Source organism: Cryptotermes secundus, unplaced genomic scaffold (genome assembly GCF_002891405.2).
Source record: "Cryptotermes secundus unplaced genomic scaffold, Csec_1.0 scaffold1183, whole genome shotgun sequence".
Taxonomy (NCBI): domain Eukaryota; kingdom Metazoa; phylum Arthropoda; class Insecta; order Blattodea; family Kalotermitidae; genus Cryptotermes; species Cryptotermes secundus.
In genome coordinates, this window is record NW_019719381.1 from 92572 (window position 1) to 112669 (window position 20098).

At 38.2% G+C, this 20098-nt stretch overlaps 2 protein-coding genes and 1 long non-coding RNA gene across 7 annotated transcripts in view; 2 read left to right on the plus strand and 1 right to left on the minus strand.

The window, feature by feature from the left end:
* Window positions 1-1747: 1747 nt before the first annotated feature.
* Window positions 1748-7211, minus strand: LOC117282466. Its single transcript, XR_004513203.1, has 2 exons — window positions 6840-7211; window positions 1748-3704 (listed from the first exon to the last, which is right to left on the minus strand). It is a non-coding gene; the product is annotated as an uncharacterized LOC117282466 (long non-coding RNA).
* A 260-nt stretch (window positions 7212-7471) lies between these two features.
* Window positions 7472-13853, plus strand: LOC111866259 (protein FAM8A1; the record flags this gene model as incomplete). Its single annotated transcript, XM_023855040.2, is given in 4 exon segments — window positions 7472-8137; window positions 8236-8356; window positions 8567-8696; window positions 11563-13853. Coding segments are annotated over 4 exon segments (909 nt in total). The 3' UTR covers window positions 11875-13853.
* A 461-nt stretch (window positions 13854-14314) lies between these two features.
* Window positions 14315-20098, plus strand: part of LOC111866272 (HD domain-containing protein 2) — a 60574-nt gene continuing 54790 nt past the window's right edge. For 3 of the 5 annotated variants that reach the window (XR_002843115.2, XM_023855062.2, XM_023855102.2), the window contains exons 1-2: window positions 16316-16403; window positions 17303-17427. Coding sequence is in view for 4 of the 5 variants with exons in the window: in XM_023855062.2 (XP_023710830.1) it covers window positions 16344-16403; window positions 17303-17427 (185 nt within the window). In the remaining variant the exon portion in view is untranslated. The other 2 variants (XM_023855093.2, XM_023855072.2) reach the window with 2 other exon arrangements.

Sequence of the window (20098 nt, forward strand, 5' to 3'; positions counted from 1 at the left end):
CAAGTTCCTTGATAGTGATGCGCCTATTCTCACGAATAAGTGCGTCTGCACGATCAATGTTTGGCTTGGTGACGGATGTTCGCGACCGACGATCATGCGGTTCATTCTCCACGTGCTCTCTGCCCTCTCTGAAGCACTTACACCACTCAAACACACGGGTCCGTGAGAGACACTCTTCCCCATACTATTGTTGGCGTCTGTGGTGAATTTCAGCGGACGGGACGTTTTCTGCAACGAGGAATTTGATCACAATGCGTTGTTCCATGCTCTGCAGTACCTTCTGTTCACTCATCACTCTAGCAACTTCCAGACAGGACTGAACAGGTTCTAACCCTAACAGGAAGGAGGGTGGAGGTTGTGGCTTCACTCTCTCAAGGTCGCACAGCTGCTGTGCAGTGCGGCTTGTTTACAAAAATTGAGTCCCAGTCATATTTGAACCACCTAGTACATATCTTAAAAAGTACAGTAATAAGTGAAACTGAGTTTATTTGAAGTGTATACTATAAAACTGGTACATACATTTAAAATATAAATAATATAAAAATATTGCATATAAATTATTTAAATTGTATTAAATATTATACATAGAGGAGAAACTATAATTATACATAATGCCTATGTATGCAGCCATTTAAGGCTCTCAGGAAAGCACAGTTATTACTTGAAAATGGTTTCTATGAATGTTAGAAGGTTGTGCGCCATTTCCAATGATAATTTTAATTTATTTATTTACAGCAAAAAGCTCATATTCCCTTCCTCCTCCTATAAGTTACCTCTCCTCTTATGTTTGGCACAGTAAAGTTTGGTCTTAAATACCAGTACTAGAAAATTATGATGTATGTGTGATTCCTCATATGTTACATGCAAGTAGTAACTTGATTTCAGACTTTGTACATTGCTGGACTCATATATTGAAAACATAATTTTGACTGTATCAGGTGTATATGAGAAATGCACTGATTGAACACTGGGAACAGCTAAAGAGTAGAGAATGAGAAATACTCATATTATACCACTGCACTGAATATTTCATTTTTTTTTTTCTTTTATTCTTTAAATTCAATAAATCCTTTTTGGTGAAGCCTAGGATGTTGAACAAGTCACAATGAAATCAAAACATACACAAGAACAGTTCATAAAATAGAACTCAGTCACATACAGAACAATCATAAAATGAAATTATACATAGTCATAATCAAAACACAAAAAGTGGAAATTGTTCAAGTTAAAATTGATTAAATTACAACCCATAAAAGCTTATGCAACATCATAACATATGCATTTTGCAAGATTTCAATATACACATGATACACAAGAACAGTTCATAAAATAGAACTCAGTCACATACAGAGCAGTCATAAAATGAAATTACACATAGTGATAATCAAACCCCCCAAAAAAGTGGAAATTGTTCAAGTTAAAATCGATTAAATTACAACCCATAAAAGCTTACACAACACAACCATAACATACATTTCACAAGATTTTAATATTAAAATATACTAAAAGTTCAATTAACGAATACAAACATAAAATGTGTTAATTACATATATCTTTTTCATTCATTCATTCATTTATTTGCATGTTGATAATATTTCTATGATTTATTTAATCCGTCTTGCAGTGCATACACTCATTTATCTCCTTCTTTCCCTNTATTTGTTCATAGAATAAAAGGAATGATAATACAAAAACCTCTTTAGTGCTGATTTAAAACTTTTCTCCTCATTAACATTTTTATTGACTGAGGGAGACAATTAAATACTTTTATACCTGTTATATAGGGTTCCTTTTTATATTTTGTCAGATTCACGGTAGGCATATGTATACTGACCTAGGCTGTGAGAATTTAAGGGTGAAGTAGTGAAATCTTTTGTGTTCCAGATGGTTAGTGTTTTGTAATAAACATAGAATATATCTGCAGAACTACTATAAGCAGGATAGCCATGGGTATGATTTTCAGGAATAAGCCAGGAGACATTAAAATTCAAATCTACGTTAATCATTCAAGGTAAAAGGTAAAGCTATCCCTGTAACAGGCCATGGAGGCCCATAGGGTTGTGAGACATTGAGGATCCCACATTTTCTAGATGATCAGGTCACAGATAGTAGTGAGGTCAGCCCTTTACCTCCAGAAAGATTCTTGGTACTCATTTCCTCTAGGGGATAAGTTGATCCCAGGGATATAGCGCAGCTGGAAGGATCAGGTCAGTTGAAAATCCAGTGACCTTATGGGGAATTGAACCCGCAACTTTCCAGCTTGTAGCACAGTGCCTCAACCAACTATGCTACTGCATGCTGCAATCATTGAGGGTATTCTGTGTAAATAAACTGAAGAGTGATACAGTGTTTTCAGTCATTACTAAGAACTACTTCAACTAGTTCCTTTCATCCTATGAAGTGCTGAAAGTACTGTTTGGCAGAATATTTTGACAAACAGTTTTGGTAATCGCATCAGTGTGTAACTTAGGTTTATTGTTTTTATATAATTTTATTGACTGAAATATATATATCATGCAAAAATATGTTTGAATTTAATTACTCTTTTAATTTGACATTAGACATAGTATGTGTATATAAACTTCAATCATTAAATAATAATTAATGAATGTGTGAATTTTTAATTTTGTTAAGAGAAAGGGATTAACCATGGAGTCCAAAGACATTATTCCCTCTCCATCTTTACATTACACATACATACTGTTATTTTGAGAAAACATATTTTTGAAATTAATCAATTCTTAGGTATCTTATATACCACATTATTCTTAGAATTCATTATAGCAGACAATACACCTACTTCTTCAAGCTAATTACAGGAAACAACATTACAAACGTTTTTTTTCCTATCATTTTGCTAGGCATACATCATACTGAAGAACAGGACTATATAATGAGATGCTTTATATGAGTTCTATCTGCACCCATTATTAGGTTCCTGAGATTATGGAGGATCAGATTGACTGGACACGTAGTATGCCTGGGAGACAGAAAACTGTATGCAATATTTTGACTGTAAAACCTGAAAGGGAGAGACTACTTGGAAGATATAGGCATAGGTGGGAGGGTAATATTAAAGTGGATCTTAAAGAAATATTGTGGGAGGATGTGGACTGGATTCATTTGGCTGAGGACAGAGAAAACTGGTCAGCTCTTGTGATTGCTGTGATTAAGCCTGGAGGTTCATCCTCCAATTCTTTCACTGAGCAGGCTAAATTTTCTAATCCTGCTTACCTGTAGTTTGCACCATTAGCACATATGATTTGTACATGCCAATCTGCACTGAAGTCTACCTGATTTACCCTGAACCAGGGTATGTGTATGTGTATGTATGTATGTATGCTATGTTCTGTAGGCAACATTAGGGGGGATAGGTCCTGTCTGTCTGTGTGCATGCACGTGCACACCACAAGGAAAAGTTGTCCCTGTGCTTAACTAATTAAGCAGTACACCTTGAAGACATATGAGGGAGTGGATGTATAGTGCCACATATTCTTGACATTGGCACAATTTGGAGGTGATTGATCAGCTTCATGCCCTGATTGCTTTACCCCTGGGGAAGGAGGCTGGGAGGGCCCCAGAACCGGTCTTGATGCTATGGAGAGCAGAAAATCTTGCCTTTACTGGGACTTGAATTCAGACCCCTGAGCTGTCCAACCCTTAGCCAGTTGCTCTACTGACTGCACTGTTCTGGCTCCAGACAACTGGAAGTAACGAATAATAATATAACTGACAGATAAATATGATGTGAGGTTGTGGAATGAATTCCACTGACTCAGGGCAGTGACCAAGGGTGGAATTCTGTGAACACGGAGCACATCGGAGTTCCATAAAGGAAGGGAATAACTATCACCTGCACAAAAAAAGACACACTGAGGCATTAATTCCTATCATTCTCAGACTCGCCACTAACAAACGTTGAAAATAAAAAAAGCTACATTAAAGGATTTGCAAGTAGAACAAAATTGGGTTAAGTATAAAGATGTTTACTCTGTGGTAATGGAATGGTGATCTAGAAAACACAGCATGCACATTCAGTTATGACAAATATGCCCAGGTCCCTTTCATGGGGGCTGGCAGGTGAGCAGCAAATCAGGCATCTTCCATCCCTCTTGGATGTTTAAAAAATCAAAATTGAAGAAATGAGAAATATGTTGCGGCCAACTGCCATCCCAAAGATACCAGCCTCTGCAGGACCAGCAGCATTGATAAGATTTATACCACGACTATGATTAGATGTGAGATCTTATTCCCAGGGATACAGGTGCCGGGGTGACCGGATGGGAATGCACTTTGGGAGTTACGAATCACAGGATCACCAGAACGTAACTAGCATTAGTTAAATGATGAGTACATTGAATGTTGGTACATTGTACTAATCCTCCTTTAAGCCTGTGCCTCACTGATGATACTCCTGTAGTTAGCATTACTTTTAACTCCCACTAAAGAACTCAAATCTCACTGCCCACTCACTATTCGCTGTAAACCTCTCCCTGTAACTAACTTGTCGCTCCTCTATAACTGACTCACCTAAATTTTTCCTGGCTCCAACTGTAACTAACCTCCCTCTTCCCCCAGCCGAGATTTCTTTCAGAACATTTAGGTAGCTCCCAGTTACCAGCTCCTGAATGGTCATTAACAGAAAAAAGAGGCAGCCGAGCGTCATGCTGGGAGCCTGTTGCGCACTTGGTCTGGTGAGGAGATGTTTATCTTGAACCATCTTTTCAGGTTTAAAGGTACAAAGGCAAGTAATTTATGACCCCTCCTGACAGGTTTTGCTCAGCATCAAATCACAGACTGATTCCCCAAAATACCTCCCCAGCACAAAGGAAGATAATACCTAAGTAAACTGATGATGTTAATGACAAAGGTGGCACAGTGGAGAGGATATCAGGCTCAAGTGCAGTGTATGATCCTGTCTTCATCACCACTACTGTTGCTACAAGCCTAAGGAGGATTGTATCGAATGACAATTAGATGGTCAAGGGATGGAACCACACCACAGGTGCGCCTCTCATTCTTGAGAGAACAATGGGTGGACCTGTCATAGCCACAGTTAACCGATTTCAAGTGAGGGAAGTATGGGTACAATGTTAGTGCCAAAAATTATCTTTTTTTTTTTTAATTCCAACCTGAATTAGGGCAGTGTTCTTCAACAAAAACTACACTGTGGACCAGTAAAATATTGTTTTGTGTTTCTGACTAGACATGTGGTTTGGATTGATAATGGGATTTACTATGCACTCATAACTACAAATAACTACATCAGTCTCACTCATTTATGCACTCTACAGATCATTACAACTCCAGCACACTGTCCACCAGTCATTGGTAGGTAGCGGTTTCTAACAATGCAGCTCAAGGCTGGACTGCTCATCAGCTGTTGGTGTCCTACATTTGGATACTCATTCACTCACTTGTGGAGCTGAGTCCTTGAGAAGCCTCCAATTGTGCCGCTACTCAAGATCCTCCCTACATTTTAGGGAACCTGAAGGATCATTACCATGTTCACAACAGCCCTCTACGGGTCCCTATTCTCAGTCAGATCAATCCAATCCATACTATTCCATCCTATCTCTCTAAGATTCATTTTAATATTGTCCACCCACCTATGCCTTGATCTTCCCAGTGGTCTCTTTCCATCTGGCTTTCCCACCAATATCCAAATGCATTCACCTTCTCCATTCGTGCTACATGCCCCCCATCTCATTCTCCTTGACTTGATCATTCTAAATACACGTACTTGGAGAAGCATGTAAGTTATGAAGCTCCTCACTATGCAGTTTTCTCCAACCTCCTATCTCTTCATCCCTCTTCGATCCAAATATTCTTCTCAGCACCCTGTTCTCAAACTCCCTCAGTCTATGTTCCCCCCTTAACGTCAGAGACCAAGTTTCACACCCATAAAGAACCACAGGCAAAATTATAATTTTGTATATTCTAATTTTTATGTTTTTGGACAGCAGACAAGAAGACGAAAGGTTCTGGGCTGAATGGTAGCAAGCATTACCCAAGTTCATTATTCTCTTAATTTCCTCCTGAATTAGGTTTTGATTTATCATCGTTTCCAAATGTCTGAACTGTGCCACATTTTCAGAACATCTGTTACCTATCTTTATGTCATGATTTTGCCCTGCATTTTGGTGACAAGACAGTAACATATACTTTAAAGTTTGTGTGCTTTTCTTTATGGTATCTATATTATACACTGTAGGCCACAGAATCACCTCCAGTGTGGAAGCACACTGTAGGCCATAGAATCACCTCGTTAGGATTTTGAAGAAAGATATGGCCTTTTCTAGCCAAAGGTTATTTACATATTAGGTGACCCGAGAATTTTATGGAGAACTTATGGACCTCTTACACAGTTTATTGAACAATTTCAAGAAAACTTGTAACTGAAATCACATAAGTTGACCATAGACTCCATGGGTCATTTGTTAATACGCAAGTACAGTCAACATTTTTTGGACTGACGAAAATTTGTTGCAGGCACACGTTTGAAAAACTACTTTTGAGAGATCAACAGAAGTAGCCTTCAGTGGTTTAAATCTAAGCTGTAAGTATATCTTCCGGTTTTCTGCCATATGAAATAGCAAGTTGGAGCCTCTAGCCCAGTGCTGTCCAACGTTCTTATGTACTCGGGCACAATTCACTGATGCCTATGGAGGTGAGGGCGTCACCACACGCTACTACAACTAATACTTCTTCTACTACTACTACTACTACTACTACTACTACTACTACTACCACTACTAATAATAATAATAGTAATAATAATAAAATTTTGAGAAAATATTTAACAGTACTCAGACGTTCAAAAATGTCTCTTGTCTTACAATTTGAATTACTATTAAAAATCGGCTCAATTATATGTGGTTACGTAGGGCGCCATAAAAATATAACACGGGCGCCGCGTTGGACAGGGTTGCTCTAGCCCCTTTACAGGCTCTCCCTCCCTTCATTGTCTCTTCCCTTGTTTTTCCCTATCATTTCCTTTATTGCGCTTAGTTTAACTTCCATTCCTTCTGATTTTGCTACCCGAAATTCCAAGTTGAATTACAGCATAACGCAGTTTCTCACCTTACTCATATTTCAAGCTCTCTGTGGATAAAATTTGTCATCCCGCGGTCCCTGTTCCTTACCCGATTTTTAGATTTGTACCGCATTTCGGATGGTGGTAATTATTTCCCTGCAGGTAGATGTTGGTACAACTCAGGTATATCTGTCGACATCAATTTTGCATCTATAAGTTGTCGTTTTATTGATGGTGTAGGTGGTGGTTGTTTTTAATGAGTGTTGTGTCAACACTAATGTAGAAAATCTGTTTCATTAGTTCCCGGTAGTGTAGTTTTCATTCAGTGAAAATCTCAACCAAACCACTAACTCATTTGCGAACGATAGCTTCGTTAACCGCCGCTATATGCTTCAAAGTTCCGTTCACAATTTTGCCTATTTTCTGGAGCCGTAGAATTAAAAAGCAAAAGTCCGACTTTTAGTGAAATATAAAAGACCTGACGAATTCTAATTTCTAGCAGACTACATTTTTTTAAAAACGAAATAATGGATTAGGAACTATATTTTTCTATTGCACTTTTGATGCTGGTAAATTACGAAATTTGAATGTTTAATATTTGGAATATATAAGCCTGCCAAAGTGGTACATCTGCTTCTGCAGAAGGTGGTTATATTTATAAATTGTTACAGGGCGAAGGAAAAAGAGAGTCTGTAGAAATAGGACATGTATTAATTTTGTTGTAGAAGACTGGGTAAGGATAGCCAGTACAGATAATGGCAGATGAATCAGATCCAGTCCCCTCTGGGCCAAATGACAAAGGCAAAGACAAATCTCAAACATATGCAAATGCTGAAGAGTATTTTGTTGCACTCAGGAATTGGTTACATAATGTCTATATGTGGCAGAGCATCACAGCAACACTTCCATATGCTTTAATGACAAATCAGTTTGGCTATTCTGGTGCACTGAATGCACAGCATTTTGGAGGAAGTCAAAATGGGACAAGCGCATTTCTGCACATACCATCTTTACAAAACAATGATGTGCTTCATAATCGAAGGCCACAAGTTGCAGCAATCAGACCAACACAACATCAGCAAAATACAGTTCCAGAGAATGGTTAGTGTTGAATGTAAAATTTCTGTTATATTAAGTGATGATATGCCAGATTATGTATGGCATTGATAATTAAATGTGTTTTAATTTTCTTCATTTAGGTATCGAGTATAGAATACCTCCCCTTTGGAAGAGGTTTGCTGCAGAATTCCTGGATTTCTTAATATTGTTGTTGCTGAAGTTGACTGTTACATTTGTGGTTGCGGACTCCTTTCATTTCGTGTGAGTGTTACCATACTGATGCACCCCTTTCCAGGCAAACACGAGAGATTTGTTTTTGAAAAAAATGTATTTGTTTTGTCTTTCTTCAAGCCCATCTCAGTAATCATGCTTCATATAATTTGTTCTGTTATCTGATGAACAGTCAAAATGTTATGAATCAGCAACATTTCATCCCCAATCTGGACAGAAAATATTGATTTTTCTTTTCAGTAATTTGGACAAATATGTTCCATTTGTGCTGCAACGAAATTTTAAGCTTGACTACAAGATGGCACTGGAGATGACATCGGAGATTTTGTTAATGGAGTTCATACACAGAATAGTTGTATGCATATTTGAGGTATGTACCCCACCGAGCTGTAGCAGCCACCTCCTCCTAACTCCCATTTCTTCTCCTTCTCCTCGAGTTCAAGGATTAGGCTGACAGCCTGTTCCAGCTTCTGTGAATTTTACCTTCTGCATGGTCTACAAGGATCTCTTCTTCCTTTGGAGCCTATACTAAAGATCCTACTTTGGCGCTTATCCTTCCATCCTTCCGCATGTTCAAGACAGTCTTGTCTGTATTTTCTTATTCTGTCATTCATTCCTTATACTTTTGTTCTTGATTTTATCCAGTCTTGTACATATGTTACAGGATCATGTTTCTGGTGTATATTTTAATGTTTCTATAGGATTCTGACGATGGTGTATAACACACAGAGATATTGGGTTTTCAGACTTTATCCATCATCCCGGTTTTTAATATAACTAAGAAAAACATGACGTTTCAGAAACTGGATCTGTTTCTGTCCTCAGGTGAGGGAAAACACCTATTCTCTTGGGTCCAGTTTCCGAAACGTAGTGTTTTTCTTAGTTACCTTAAAAACCAGGACGATGGATAAAGTCCGGAAACCCAATATCTCTGTATTTTAATGTTTGCTTGACACTATATCTTATGTTCTGTATTCTTGTATTGACTGACAGAATCTAAGCCATGCTGCTGGTGATAATGATGAACAGTATGTTATAATATGGTTGTAATGAAGGTAGGCGGCTTGCTCGTAACATTTCTCACAGTAGTGCTACTCTTAACCATTTGACTGCCAAGCCCAACCATTGAGTTACTTACTAGATTTGCCAAGGTCATTTTGGGATAACGCAGTTCCAGAAAATGGCCCACAGTACCTTCAAATATTACCTTAAATAACCACAGATACAGATGGCAAGCAAGCCTGTTCTTTGCTCTAAGTATTGGTACATCACACTTGATGCCATCTGTTGACAGAAATGTGCTAAGTGATTAACATTCAGCCGATCTCTTTGAATCTGGCAGTTTTAATGCGAGTACACAAGCAAATCTAATTGGCCCATGACAGTCAGTGCCTTGAGGTAGATGGATAATGAACATCAGAAGAGGAGTGAAGATATTAGAAGGGAATTAGATAGAATTTCAGACTACAGCAATATATAGTGTTAGAATGTTGGTAGAATAGAAGAAAATCATATCTGAAAGAGAGTTCTGATTATGGTTTACAAAGGAAGAGGAATGTTGGTAGACACATAAAAATGGAAATTTGTCAGATGAGATTCTGTTGGGAATATTACAAGTCACTGGATCTAATTTTTATCATCACCAAAGCTAGGATGATAGTTGACTTTCATTACTACATTTGCTTTGTTTGTTGAGTCTGCTACCAGCTGGCCTGAGTGAACACCAGCAGAAGCAGCAGCAGCAGCTGTCTTTCATGACTGAGTGTCCAAACAGTTTACGGATGACTCTCAGATGACCACACTGTATATGTCATATTGCAGAACGATTTCTTTGGTTAATGGGGTCCCATGTCGGTATTGGTTATATGGGTATGCTGGGTGGTGAGAATGGTTTTGTTTCACAGTGAGTGACTGAATGTTTTGGTTGGTTACAGTGAGATTTCCCATATATCATTTTCAGCTTCATGTTGTTCAGATGTGTTTCTTTGTGAAGGACTGTTTCTTGTATGAAATATCTTTAATTACATGGTCAGGTTAAGTGTAGCACTTGCATATTAATTTTGTTTTATTTTTTATTTCAGTTTTCATTGATATACATATTTTTTAATTTTCTTTCATCGTGTAATTAGCTTCTTGTGTGGAGCATCAAAACTTTACTGCTGTGTCCACCACATGAGTGCTGCCAATCATAGAAGTCTATTCATAAAAATAAAACTTGAAGTCTTACCACAGAGAGTTTAAGATATTTATTTAAAAAAGAAAGAAAGTAAAGCTATCCCTGTAACAGGCTGTGGAGGCCCATAGGGTTGTGAGACATCAAGGCTCCCACATTTTCTCTAGACAGTTGGCTCACAGATGGTGGTGAGGTTATCAGCCTTACTCACCAGTACGCCCCAGGTAGATTCCTGGTACTCATTTCTGTTAGAGGCTGAGTCGGATCCAGGGCCCTAATGCAGCTGGAAGGATTAGGTCAATTGAAAAATCCAGTGACCTCATCGGGAACGAAACCCACAACCTTCTGGCTTGTAGCATAGTGCCTCAACCAACTATGCTACCTTAGCATTTTCAAAATGGAACCATGGACCTTATCTTTTAAAAACACAATCAAACTACAAATAACAAATACAACTCCAAATATAACCAGAGATACCATCTTGATTATCATGTGACTAAAATCAGGGGCTTACAACCCATTCAAAAGGACAACTCACTTGGAATATATGCAATGTGGGCCACCTGCCCAGTGGTGGAAGGAAGTAATTAAGTCCAAAACTATCTTAGAAATATAAACTGAACACTAATTTGGAAAGATCATCCTTCATAGCACACTATGTAGGCAGTCATACTTGAACTCAGAGCCAGCCCTCGCCTAGGGATGAGAGTAATGTGGGGGCAGGAACAAGGGATACGTGCCCTAAGAGCTGCGTTCATAAACAGATGTAACAGGTTACTGTTCACACGAGAAGGCCACAAAGGTGGTACTCAGGATATGTGGCACATTCACAGTAGGCCTAACTGGAGGATGGATGATGATGATGATAATGGTTTGATGAAATACCAGGATAATTATTTGTAAGTATGCAGTGTTTTTGTGTAGTGTGATACATTTTGCATCAGTAGATTTGTATATGGAAAAAGTGTAAAGGCCACTGTGATATGCATTTCCACTTTCGTTGTATGCTGAAAGACATGTCCTCTCCTCTGCTGTAAGTACTTCTCTCTGACTTTGTCTACAGACATTCTGGCTGCATCGTGGCATGGGTGGATATGGAGGAGCAACTCCAGGAAAGACAATGATGGGAATTCGTGTTGTTCTCTGCACAAAGGTGACCCAGATTCCAGGAAGACCTTTGGATGTTGTTGCAGTATATCCTGGAACTGATCTTGGCGTGGGCTGGGCATTTTCCCGTGCTTTTGTTAAGAATTTGGTTCTTGCAGTCTTACTCCCAATTTTTTTTGTACTCTTCATCCTCAGGCACAATCGGACTGGATATGACATTTTGTGTAATTCAATAGTTGTGGAAGATCCACCCAGACGGCGGCATTAAGGGGCTTTTCTTTATAGCTTTGGACTGGTCTTACACTGGTCTGTGGTCTACATAATATTATATTTAGGCATCCTGCTGCTTTAATGTATGAACTTATATACGTGTATTTCTGTCTCGGATGCAACTTATCTTGTCCTACTACTACATGTTTCGGCTGTATACGACCATCATCAGGTGCAAGTCTATCATGCCAGAATTGTTCCAATGTAAAGATTACATTTTGTGTGTGAACGCAATGTTTATTATTAATTAAAATATAATTAAAACATAGAATCAGAACTTAAATATTTTTTTCATTGTAGTCACCAGCCATTCATTGAAATATTGTCACATGTTTGGAATCCAGAAGAGTTACTTCCATGGAAACGCTAGAACAAATCATTGCGTAGGAAGTAACAATAGCGGTACTGTAATCCCAACAGTGAACCGTTGCATAGAGAACACCGAATCTCCCCGGAGATGAGCGTTCATGGTTATAACGAGGGTTCATTATATAGCAGTGGCCCAGGTTATAAAAAGTGTTGAAGGCATTCGCCAAGCTAGTTGGAATCTAGATGCTATACGATATAGAAGAAGACAGTCTTCAGAAAGCTGCCGCAAGAGACAGTTGAGATCCAACCACGGCCAAGGATAGTTGAGACGTCATATTAGAGTAATGGGCCAGAAGTCAGGTGATACTGCAAGTGACAATAATTGTATGGTGTGTAAGAGTGAGTGACCAATAAATATTCGCTAAATCCGAGAGCCACATGAAGTTATTTATCCTGTGGCATACCCAACACGTGACAACTGGTGTCAGAAGTATCTGCTGATGTTGGGTCCTGTTGCGCTGCATCCCTTGTAGCGGCGTGGGTATTGTCTGTAATGTGTAAATAATGTGTTGTGTTATATAATATTTTTCTGGTTACTGTTCAGTTTTAGAAGTTTTGGTAGTAGTTTGTCATTGCGGTCTATATGTTTTTTGCATGCCCATTGGTTGTATGAGTTGCATGTTATTGCTGCGTTAAGAGTCTTTACTCTGGACTTGCTGTAAACGGTGTAGGTACAGTAACTCAGGAAGCCTGGATAGCTCAGTCACTATAGCAGCTAGCTACGGGCTGAAAGACCAAGAAGGTTGAAGTGTGAGTCCTAGTAGGTGCTAGAATTTTCTCCACGTCATCTGGATTGGCTCTGGAGCCCACACAGCCTCCTATCAAATGGGAGCTAGGTGCTCCTTCCTTGGGGTCAAGCAGCTGAAATGTGAAGCTGACCACTCACCTCCAACCAGTGCCGAGGTCAAGAAAACTTGGATCTATACTTCAAAGCCCTCATATATTTTCATGCCATTGTGCTTAATTAGTTAAGCACAGACACAACTGCTCATGCATTGCTCTCCAGATGGTCATTTGCACAACATGTAACTCTGTCACTGTTTTTCTTATGCTGACACTTGGATTCTCTTCGGCACTGTCCAGGACATGTCCCTCAATGTCAGGTGTCTATATAGAGCTCTCATCTTCTCAGTTGACAAAAGTGTAACTGGTCCAGTCTGTCCAAGTCGATGATCAATGGCTGCAAATGTTTTATGGTTTGGGTGATTGGTGTGGGAACATTTCCTGGTAGCAGCCCCCAACCCTCCATCCATTGTCATTTGCACGGCAATACATTAGATAAGTTCTAAAAGTGGTTCAGAGATAGGGACTAGCTCTGTCGATTGGGCCTGACTTAGTAGGTTTTACCTGAAGATGGGGACAGAATCCAGTCTCCAAAACTTGTGTTTTGAAAAATAGACAGGATGGTGTTTTTGGATAAAGATAGGATGTGGATAATGTCCGAAAACATAATACATTAGATGCTTATTCCTCTGTTCAGTAAATGGATACCCATTCACACTGCAGTAATCACAATAACACAGCACAGGAAAGTTAGAATTTCGCACTACATGTTACAGCATGCTGTAGCAGCTCTTGTACAGTTTTCCACTGCATACAATCAATGCACAGTACCAGCACTGCTCCTGTGCTGTAACTTAACTGTAACTAATGATGATAGTGGCATTAGGAACATGTTTGTATGTCAACTGTAGGTTAAGGGTGTTGGCGCAGGCTTTTGCTGCCCTGCAAGAGTCATGGAAACAGAATATCAGTTGAATGTTTGCTAAATTTGCTGGCCTGTAACTTGGAAAGAAAACATCTGTGGGCCCATGTTAATATGAACTTGTTTTGGTATGTGGAGTTCACCACCAGAGTCTGTCCACACATTTCAGAGTCATCCTGAACTATGAGGATGCTGCTGTGATGTGTTTGGGATGTGGCTGGTTGGAGTGCTGGGAGTTACGTCCCAGAAATTCAACTGATGAAATTAAATTTTGTGAAATGAATGAAACGAAGCTCCAATGAAATTAAAAAAATTAAGTAACGATATGTGTTATTTATGCCTGATGATGGTCCATGGACTGAAACATGTAGTGTAACAAGACAAATAGAATTGACTGATATATATATATATATAATCAATTTTATTAAAATCATAATAATCTATTTCGTTGTTATGGCAGTGGCCCAGATACCATCTTCTGAAAGCATTTAACCCATCTGTCAGGATCTGCCACACTTTTGAAATCTTCATTGTTCTGAATACTTTGCACCAAGATCTTTTGGTTGCAGAGCTGCTGAAAACATTTTACATCCAACAGCACATCTCAGTCTCATGTAATCACCGAATGTCACTAAATGAAAGTTAATTATTCAAAAACAGTGAAATTAATTACAAGAAACTGCCCGCTTCAGAAAACACACCACTTTTTAAACAAAGCAAGTTTCTTTCATAAAATGAACAGCTTTCTGCAGTCATTTTTTAGTCTGCCCTTACTCTGTGTATAGAGAAACGATTCTAAATCTTTATTATGATGTGTTCTACATCCACAGGCTTTGTACTCCAGGCTGTATATAGTTGTGAAGTATATGTATTGGATATCTAGCACCAACTAATTATATAATTTATATATCAAGACGTGGAAGGCGTGTTTATTTCCAGAGCGATTGAGTCCTCCAAAAGAATCATAAATATTCATGTTTTCGCCAGAGAATGCAACACACTTCGTAAGAAGGCCCATGGTCTTTCAGGTTTTGATATCGTTTCAGATTTTTCTTTTAATGTGCCATTCACATCTGTCAGTTTTGATTTAATACCATTAACATATGAATAATGGATCACAACAGGAAATAGTTCTAGTGAACCATGATTGCGGCCATCTATAGAAACACCTAAACCAATTATTTCATTTAAATCCTGAACTGCCATAGCTACTGAATTTGGAGCAAGCACGTTATTTATGATGGCTTCGGTTTTTGTTCTTACACACGCTAACTTGGTTTAATTTGGAATTGCAGTCTGTAGGTCTATACGATAAGTGATGTTTTATAGTATGACATTACAATGCTCCTTCAGTCAAGATTACCCATTCTTCTGTTATTGAATTTTGTGGCCTTTGGGGTAAGTTGACAACTGACAATTTGTTTCTTGTGCTTGGCAATCTTGATATGTCTTTACAAATCTTTCACTGCTACAGACATAAAAGCCGTTTGGCATATTATACATCTATTTCATCTTCGGTTCTCCCAGCTTTGAAGCAAGGACATTTTGATTGAAATTCACCGTCAAATTGGCGCTCACTCTTTGGCATGTTATCAGTGAAGCATCAAGGAAATCTGTGATTATCCTTGTACATTAGGAACATACAGACACAAATGTGTCGAAAACTACAAAACCGCACTTACAATTGCATAATAAAACTTTCAATGCATGTGAACGAACACAGCAATTGGATTCCCTTTTCCGCTAGGAAGTGCAGCTACTTAGCTTATTACCAAAAAACGCTAGAAAACATCTATGAATGCAAAAATAAATTCGTGGGGACAGTTGTCTCATGGCATCCGTAATTATAGCCATCTTGTGACAGTTCAATTCCAGTCTTGCCGCTTGCAACGATTACGATTTCAAAAACAAATGGCGGACTGTAATTGTTAGATCACTCACCGCCGCTCCGAAGTAAGCTTTCTTGTACATACAGTTGTTCTAAAATAAGATTTTGAAGAGCACAGTCTTCTGGGATATAACGTCCTATAGTCCGTTAAAAGTCAACTGACGTTTCGGAGGAACATATCGCTGTCGTCAGGGTCGAAGAATGAGCAGATCCATATACTATCGTGAAACCAGGTGAGAAGCAGAGAGAAACTCAAATACTGCAAGAAGGTATTATTGAAGGTTTTCGGTATAGAGAATGAAATTTTAAAAAGTATGACATTTTATAAATTTAATAGGAAGGAGTCCAGACCGGTCCAGACATCGAGAAGGGCCCATATAAGGTAGACCTGTCCCGGAAAAAGAGTACATCTAGTCACACTGTTTGTTGACAGTACTCTTTGCCAAGCACAGAGAACGACCGAGAGCGGCAGAGAAGGTACTAAGGCGGTTTTACATTCAAAATAATGGCTGCAGGCAATTGTGCGAATCTTTTAGAGTTCCTTCAGCTAGTAGGAAAATTAAAGGTAGTCAGTATGTCGTTTTTAACGAAGACATAAAACTAGTAATTTAATTAGGTAATAAGGATAAGATATCTCGAACTACAGACAGTAGTCTTAGATGCAAATAATTCACCGGGTTTGCATAAGCATACCTAACCTGCACCAGGATAATAACTGTATGTCACTAAAGAAGCTTAACGTTAGTGTTTGAAAATAGAATAATTCACCAGTATCAGTAAAACACAGTTGCAGCTTCTCAAACCTTGAACGCTGTCTTCTTCAAGTCGTTTAAAAGTTTGATGACTGTGTTTTCACTCTTAAGGAATTTTGGGTTTTAAGAATTTTTCGTCACTCCTAGTAATAAATTGCCTCTACCCCCACACTCATTCATGTGTACAACATGTGATGTAGAATATTCGTGTGTTTAGGTATAATGGAACATCAGTGTAAATATACAACACTACTTGTAGTATAAATTCATGCTAAACTATAACCTACAGATATTCCTCAACTTATGCAACAATTATATTCCAAAAGAATTCGCAGAGGGTGAAATCACATGAATTGAACAATTTCTTCGTTCCCCCATCCTGTTAATGTTCTGCCACCCACAAAACACACTACTCCCTTTGTCTGCTTCTCTCAGTCAGCCATATTAATATAAGTGCTGCTAATTGAAATCAACCTAAACCAGTTGAACACATTAAAATTAAATTTCATTTTTCAAATTTTCGTATAGCAAGGAATATCTGTTGTAATTTCCTTTTCATCTGATACTGCTATCTCTTTAATAAAATGGAGTTGTGATGGTAATGAAAATTGACTTCATTGTAACAAACAGTCAAATCTTAAAATCATGAACATCTGAAGAGTATGAAGCAATTCTTACCTGTGACCATATGTGATGAACCTGATATTTTCAGAACATAAAACGAACTGGCTGGGTTTTGTGCCATGTTGAGGATCCAGAACGTATTGCAGGACATATGTACAGAATGGGAATTATGACCTTTCTTCTAGATGATGATAAGAGTTTTGACAAAGTCAGGTAAGGATTAATCTTGCTTCATTTAGAGTACCTTCATTATCACAGATTTGTCCCTCCACTATCAAGTAGCCTTCATGCAAGTGATGTGTAGTGAATGTTCCGTGGTAATTGGAAGACTTCTGGGCTTTTAATGAAATCTTAGGCTGCGTTACCTGCCTTAGCTGATTGAAAATGACAGACATTTCACATACATCGGGATCTGATGTGACTAAGAATCGTAACCATATTATCTGAATACAAACCTGTAGCTTACTATCAGAACCAAGCTTGGGCCAGTGGAGGGGCTTGTGACTGGGGTGATTTTATGTCCATCCTCTGTTAATACAAGTTTTGATCCCCTTAACAGAGTTGATATGGATATTATTTTGTTGGATGACCCTATAGCCTTACTTTTTAATTTGTAGCATATATGCAAAATATTGAGGTGAGATGCCCCTGAAAGTTTGTCCAGTGGTAATAGAAGAAAATAGTGCAGGTTGTGTTATGACCATGTTTGTGTAAACTGTAAACTAACATGAGAAATGCAAGAAATCTGTAATAACTATTGTTTGATGGTTTGACTGATGTGAAACCAGTGCAATGGTAACTCACAAACATACAGAGATTTCTGGATGATACATTTCTTTCATCTTAAAATGTTAAAGTTCCCTGTACCCTGGAATTTTCAGATGATATTCGACTTGTGTGGATAATGGAAATCCATAGGGCCTACTATTGAAAAATGGTTACACAGACATGCTTCTGTGTGTACATTATTAATATTTGATTTTACAGTCCTTTAGAAGTGGACATGTCTAAATGTATTTTAGTGATTTTCTTTTATATGAAACCTTCATGAGAAAGTAATACACTTGGTCGTCGACTTACGACCACAAAAGAAAAAAAAATTAATTAATTAATTAATTATAAATCAGGATTACATTACATTACTGTATTTAAAATGAAATATAAAAGATGATTAAAATGTAAAAGTTTTTAAAAATAAATTATAAAGATGATAGAAAGATTAGAAATGTTAAAAAAGACTGTTAATAAATATATCGCCGACATAGGACCAGATCGATTTACAACCTGTCAGTCAGAACGGAATGGATTGTGTTGTGTGATAAAGAATTAAGTATTACACAGACCATGTAGCAGCTGTGTATGTAAAGCCATGTATGTACATGGGCTAGAAACAGTAACTTTGAATCTCTTGTTGGATTAAAAGACACAAGGGGAAGCTTCCCAAGTTATAGACCTCAACTGTAACTGGAGATAAATGGTGATCCTTGTATTGCAGCCGCAGCTGAATTATGTAAAACTGTCTCTCTGAAGAACACTTTCATTTAGAGCCAAAATAAATAGATGTGTCTGTCATGCCATAAAAGGCAGTTAGTCACCAACTTTCCACCATGGCAGCCTAGGTTTTGCTTTCAGGTCAGGTCACGTGGGATATGTTGTCAGCTAAGTGACACTAGGGCACATTTTCACTGAGAACAATCAGTGTATCCTGTTGCATTACTATATTCACTGTTTACTTATAATTTTCTGTCAATAATGCAACTATTTATTTCCACATTGGTTTCTGCTGTTAACACAACATGTTTTGGCCCCAAACGGCCATCCTCAGGAGTTCCATTATGCCAAACCTGCTACACTGCACACAAAACATAACACTAATAACAATATCAAAAACAATATCATTATGTGGGTTTTTACACATTACAGATTGCAGACAAAACATAACAGTGGGCTTGCCACTACAAAGTAAATAACCAAAGGAGGATATATTGCTTAGACAAGTGGATGACGCCTCCTATGAAGTGGAAATATGAGTTTTTATATAATTAGAAATTTTAACGATTTTTAATTGAATTTAAATGGGATGAATTGTAACATAAAGATTTAATGCACAGCAGTTGAGTGCAATTGTAACATTTTAATTACAGTATGTTCAGTTATGCACATATGGAATAGACGATACTCAGTGCGGTGTAACAGGTTGGCATAATGGAACACCTGAGGATGGCTGTTTGGGGGCGAATCATGTTGTGTTAATAGTGGAAACAAATGTGAAAATAAATAGTTGCATTATTGGTGGAAAAGGGTATGTAAACAGTTTCTCTGAATATGTTGGTTCCCCCTACTAGTTATCATTCCACCAACTGCTTCACAGTCACTGATCATACTGTCATCTGATGCTATATATTCCTGATACTGACAGTAACTTTATTTTTTCTTCTGTCACATAGTGGAAAGCAAAGTCATGAAATGTTGGGGACAACATTCAGTATAATTAGCTGCTGTTACCAACACTGGGGCTATAGTTTTTAAGTAAAATGAGTCATGTAGTCAAACACCATTGAAAACCTAGACCAGACCATGGTTTCATCAGTAAAAAAGAGAAAACCATTATTACAGTGGCATGTAGACTCATTGCTAGGTAGCAGTCGCAAAATAAGCAAATGTACAACAGGCATTGCTGAGTAACAGCTCTGCAAACAAGCATGTTTACACAGTGGCAGTTACACTGCTACAGAGGAATGGTGTTTTCTGAGTGGTCCATACTGAGGTGTTGCATTAGTGAAGAGTTGGTTGGTGAGTTAGGTGGTTAGTGAGTCAGTCAGAGAACTGCTGAGGTTCAGTTCTTGTGGGCTGTCACTGTGAGAAGCTGATAGCTGAGGCTGGG